Here is a 5,817-nt window from a genome sequence, read left to right as displayed (position 1 = left end):
CTCTTTTCTGATTCTGACCTGTGGTTCAGAACAAGGGCCCCCCCACCCTTTCTTTGAGGCGTCTGAAAACAGCATCAAATCTGGGGGGAGAACGAGAAGATCCACTCCCTTTCGTAGGTTCTCGTCTGCCACCCACCACTGAAGGTCCGTCCGTTCCGTGAGACCCATAGGGATCAAGACGTCTGGCGAATCGTGTCCTTGACTCCACCGAGACTTGAGTCGCCATTGCAGAGATCTCATTCTGAGACGACCGTTGGGAACTAGACGGGCCAAGGATGAGAGATGGCCGAGGAGACGTAACTACGACTGGGCTGGGAGTTCGTCTCGTCTGAGGAAAGGACTTGCGACCTTCCTCAGCCTTGCTATCCTGTCGTCTGATGGGAAGGCTTTGTGGAGATTGGTGTCCAATATCATGCCTAGTTATACCACACTTTGGGTAGGAAGCAGAGAAGACTTCTCGAGATTTACCATGATCCCTAGATCTTGGCAAATCCCCAGAAGTTTGTCTCTGTGTCGTAGAAGGGTTGACTCCGAGTCTGCTAGGATCAGCCAGTCGTCCAGATAACAGAGGAAATGGATGCCGATCCTGTGTGACCACGAAGATATCAGGATGAACATTCTGGTAAAAACCTGAGGTGCTTCGGAAAGACCAAAACACAGCACTATGAATTGGTAGATCATGTTGTCTAGGGTGAATCTTAAGTACTTCCTTGAAGACGGATGGATTGGGATCTGGAAGTACGCGTCCTTCAGATCTAGTGTACACATGAAGTTTTGCGGTCTCACTGCGAGTCTGACCGTGTCTGCCGTCTTCCTGCTGAACGGGGTGTGCTTGACAAAACTGTTCAGAGCTGAAAGGTCGATGACTGGTCTCCAGCCTCCAGACGCCTTCTTTACAAGAAAGAGTTGACTGAAGAAGCCTGGGGACCCGTCGACGACCTCTTGGAGAGCGCCCTTCTTCAACATGGTCTCGACTTCTGCCCGAAGGGCTTGCTCCCTTGCCAATCCCATGGCAAGAGAGCTCCACGACACTGGATTCGCTGTCAGGGGATGTAGAGATGTTAAGAATAGGACGCGATATCCTTGGCTGATCACGGACATCGTCAAGGAATCGGCCCCAAGTTGCTGCCACCTGCCTGCGCAACTTTGAAGGGATCCCCCCACTGGTGGACGTGCACGGGGATTGCCAATCCTAGCCTTTGCGGCCTCGGCCACTCCCCCTAGGATTTTTGCCTCCCCTGGAGGACTTTTTGCCTTTCTTGTCTTTGACAGGAAAGGGCTGCTTGGACACTGGTGGCTTTGTTGCTACTGCCGGTTTCGTCGTCTTTGTAGGGCGAGATTGTTGAGGTGCTGGAGATTTATAGGACTTTGATGTTAAAGCCCTAAGGAGGAGGGAGTCCTGGTTGGACTTCCTCCACCTCTCAGCTGCTTGCTCTACATCTTTCGGCTCAAACAGACTACTCCCAAAAGGGGAGGAGTATCTGAGCCTACTGACCTCGGTGTTGGGGACCTTCGAGTTAAATCTTTTAGACACTGCATCTCGGCGTTTCAGGATAGAATTAGCCCACAAGTTCGAGACTTGGTGGGCTAGAAACTCGATGGTACGAGTGCCTGAAAGAAGGAAGGTCTCCAAGGCCTTCCTGGTACTCTCCTTAGACAAGTCTTCGGATCGTATCAGGATGACAAAAGACCCTAGCCAGATTTCCAGCTACGAAGTTTCCTGCATGGCACAATTTGCTACCTTCTCCTGGCTAAGGATCTCCAAGGCCGAGAACGACACTGGCTGGTTAGAAAGTCTCTCAAGAGGGACTTCCCTGGAGAGCCCTTCCACCGAGTGGTGGAGGGGAAGAGCTAAACAGGACTCTCCGTGATCTCGAAGTACCTCCTCTGGTGGACACGAGGATGTGGGAGGAGTTTGTTTCCGGCACTGGAACGGCTGGAGGAGGCAAGTTCTCCCTCCTCGAGCTTATCTCTGGCACTCTTAACCCCCTGGGACCAAGGCAAAGCCGCGCTGGCTTTAGTGGGCTTCTGGGTACCAAAGACTCCGTCCAGAACCGTGTCCTTGCTCTCTCGAGGAGGAATCACTGGATCCGCGAACCCATTAAGGGTCCTCATCAGAGTCAGAACTTGCCAAAAGGCATGCTCCTACTCCTGCGGCTCTCCTCCTGATGGACTAGCAGCAAGGTCTCCAGTCCCCAAAGGCTCTTCTTGGGGGGACTCGTGGATGTTCTCTGCGGGCTTAGCTGGCTATGGTCTGATCCTCGAAGAAGATTTCGGAATTGTCTTGGAGTCCATCGACTCCCTCCTGGGAGGTATGCAGGATTCCAACAAAGATGGTAGGGGGCTCTTCTCCACCTCAACCAGGGAAGACTTCTCAGCGTGAGATGGGGTTTCTCCCATTGGTGCGATGGGAGAAAGCCTCACCTCATGTGAATCCCCTGAGGACGGAAAATCATCGTCCACAGGAGAGGAAGAGAAAGTCCGTGGGGGGGGGAGGTAGCCTTCCTCAATGACTTCCCAGGAGCCAGTTTCACCTTAGGAGAAGTTACCACGTCGTCCACTCCTATCTTCCTTCTCAGGGGGGCTGAGATTCCCACTGATTTGAGGCCTAGTTCAGAGAAAGTGGGCTTGAAAGCATGCGCAACCCCTCTGATCAAGGGCTCAAACCAGGGCTGCCGACTGACAGCAGCGGTGTCAGAGACACCCTCTGGAGGGAAGGGGATCGTAAGATCCCTAGGAGTGCAAACTACAACAGGGTCTACCTGAAAAGAAGAAGCTGTGGAAGAAATGTTCCTGGACCTGACCGGATATTTCCCTCCTTCATTGAGTGCTCTGTTCTGCGCTTGGGGGGGGGGGGGGGGGGACGCTATGAGGACGACCTGACCACGCGCTGTCCTGCAGGCTCTCGTGCGGGAATGCGCTGTGAATCGCGCTGGGCATCGCGCTGGGCATCGCACTGGCGTTAGCGCGATAGGTTATTGCCTGGATCGGGAGCGAGCGATCGCTCGCGCGCGCGTGCATGTGCGGGCGAGCGATGGCGAGCAGGCGAGCGATGGCATCCAGGCGAGCGATGGCGCGCAGGCGAGCGCTGGCGCGCTGGCGAGCGATGGCGCGCAGGTGAGCGATGGCGCGCAGGCGAGCGATGGCGCGCAGGCGAGCGATGGCGCGCAGGCGAGCGACGGCGCGCCGGCGAGCGATGGCGCGCAGGCGAGCAATGGCGCGCAGGTGAGGGTGCGCGTTGGCGCTCAGGCGAGCGTTAACGCGTGAGAGAGGGCGTGCGTTGGTGCGTGGGTGAGCGATGGCGCACAGGAGAAGGAGCTCGTGGGCGTGTAGGCGACAGGGCGCGTGCGCGTGTAGGCGACAGGGCGTGTGGGCGCGTAGGCGTCAGGGCGCGTGGGTGCGAAGGTGAACGGGCGAGTTGGCGCGCAGGTGCGCGTTCCGGAGACCTCAGACAGTATGTAGCCACAGGATCCCGAAGGGCAATTTAAGGGCGCGCAGTTGTAATATCCCTAGCGCATGGGCGTGCAGGAGGGCGCTCATCTGGAACCGTAGTTCTAGCAGTGGGCGCGTGTGGGCGTGGGGCCGCGACGGAGACTGCGGGTGATGGCGCGTAGGCAAGGGATGGCGAGCAGGCGAGTTCCGGTGGCGCTTTGGCGATCGGTGGTATGGTGGAGAACGCTGGCAAGCAGGGGAGGAAGAAGTCTTCCCTCTGTCGCCCAGATCCAAAGATCGTGGGCGAGCAGGCGAACGATGCCGCGCAGGCAAGCGCTTGGGAGCAGGAGAGCGCTGGCGAGTAGGAGAGCGCTGGCGAGTAGGAGAGCGCTGGCGAGCAGGAGAGCGCTGGAGCACAGGAGATCGCTGTCGAACAGGAGTGTACTGACGAGCAGGAGACCGAAGGCGTGCATGGTGCGCATCTGGCTGAGGGCGCGTAGTGGTGCGCTGACGCACAGGAGAACGTTGGAGCACAGGGGATACCTGCCGCCTATGGGACTTACACACAATGTGTGAAAGCCCCTTTTGCCCCGAAGGGACCGGTGGTCTTTGGATTACGGGATGGGTGGGCGCCCACAGCGCATATGCAGCCAGGATGGGCGACGGCAGGTCAGCAGGTCTGGCAGGAGAAGGAGATCGCGAACGATCTGCGGAGAGGTCCAGGTCCAAAGAAGTAGCAGAAACGGTCGCTGAAGGATGAGGTTCCTCTGCGGGGGACTGCAAGGATGAAGAACCGAAGAGGAGGCGCCTCCTAACACCCTTGTGAGGAGAAGGTAGACCTCGGCAACAAAGAGGAAGGTAAGCCTTACGTCTTATACGTCCTCTGGGAGCAGCAGGCAGACCATCGTCAGTCCTCCGAAGAGGAGTCTCTGTCATTGAACTCCCCGGGGTGGGGGGGGGGAGAATCACTCGCATGAGACCGTTGGACTTAGTTCCTCCCTCGAAAGATGTTCGGAGGGGGGAGCTACGCTTTCAGCTAAAACCGGAGCAGGGGTTTGAACACACTCAATGGAAGCCTCTGCCACAACAGCCTCGACAATAAACAGAGGGTCAACCTCTGCTACCGCTGGTGACAGCTGCTCCCTGTCAAACAGGGCTTCCTTGGAGGGCGAGCTCTGAAGCCCCAAGGAAGCCCAAAGCTGTAAAAGATCATCATTATTCACATTCACAGAAGGAGAAATAATTAAATCCTCCCCCTTGGGAGGAGGTGGAGCTGGCTCACTATGGGAGGCAACTCTCTCTCCCAAACCCCAAGATCGGTCAACAACAATACGGCCTACGCTACCACTCGACGGCCTCACGCGAAAAGCCGATCGAGTAGGAGCTTCGGAGGGGGTTTGGGCCACGGAAGAAGAGCCCTTAGGATTTCCCCTTTTCTAAGAAACCTTTGAAGGAGAAATATCCCGTTTGGACTCCTTCTTCAGGCGCCGGGATAACCTCTCCCACTGGGAGGTAGACCACTCCCTACATTCAATACATACATTACCACTATCACACCGTTGACCCCTACAATAAGGGCATTAGGTGTGCGGGTCAGTGTCTATTGACGACAAGAAGGTCCCACAAGGTAGGTCAGGCAACCCAGGGCACTTTTGCATTGTAGAGGCCAACTTCAAAACACCCAAAAATAAAAAAAGCAAAAAGCACAGATTAAAAATGGCTGTCGTGTAGGCGAGGGTGACAGCGGACACGTCCGTCTAGCACCCGAGCTGATAGCAAAGTGAACTTACCACACAGGTGTGTGAGGGGGGAGGGCAGCAAGCTACCCTCCCTACCTCCCCCCACCCCCCCACCCCCAACTTGTCATTCAATAAACTATTAAGAAACAGTTTTCCTTAAAATATTCAAATAGATAAATAATTTCAGTATGGGAAGATTCCCGGCTACAGGTCAAAAGGAATGCTCTGTGGAGAAGAGTAAAAATAGAATTAGTTTTAAAATTATAAAAACAAGCGCTATAAAAGTTTGAACCTAACACAGTATAAGTCTTTTTTTCTAAAAATCGTGGTACTGAAACCTTCTCTATTTCTAGACATTTTGGACATTTTGAACTACTCTTTCCCTATCCTAATATGAAATTTCTGTTCATTACCGGCTGTTGCTGCCTTCACCGAAGATAGATGTATATATATATATATATATATATATATATATATATATATATATATATATATATATATATATATACAATGTCGGGAATTATATGAAACTTTAAAGGAAAATTAATAGTTAGTGAAAATTTATGCAAAGATTCCTAATTTTTTTTAAGTGAACAACAATTTTCATAAAGGGCACATGCTGTCAACTACAGAATCTTTTCTGTGC

General features: G+C 53.8%; 1 protein-coding gene across 1 annotated transcript; it reads right to left on the bottom strand.

The window, feature by feature from the left end:
- Positions 1-3,447: 3,447 nt before the first annotated feature.
- On the bottom strand, positions 3,448-4,368 carry LOC137618317 (serine/arginine repetitive matrix protein 1-like). The gene has a single exon (XM_068348486.1). The coding sequence runs from the start codon at positions 4,366-4,368 to the stop codon at positions 3,448-3,450; it is 921 nt and encodes a 306-aa protein (XP_068204587.1).
- Between the last annotated feature and the right edge of the window lie 1,449 nt (positions 4,369-5,817).

This window comes from Palaemon carinicauda, chromosome 24 (assembly GCF_036898095.1).
Source record: "Palaemon carinicauda isolate YSFRI2023 chromosome 24, ASM3689809v2, whole genome shotgun sequence".
NCBI classification, from domain to species: domain Eukaryota; kingdom Metazoa; phylum Arthropoda; class Malacostraca; order Decapoda; family Palaemonidae; genus Palaemon; species Palaemon carinicauda.
Note: the sequence above shows the minus strand (reverse complement) of the source record. Positions and strands in the feature narration are given on the sequence as shown.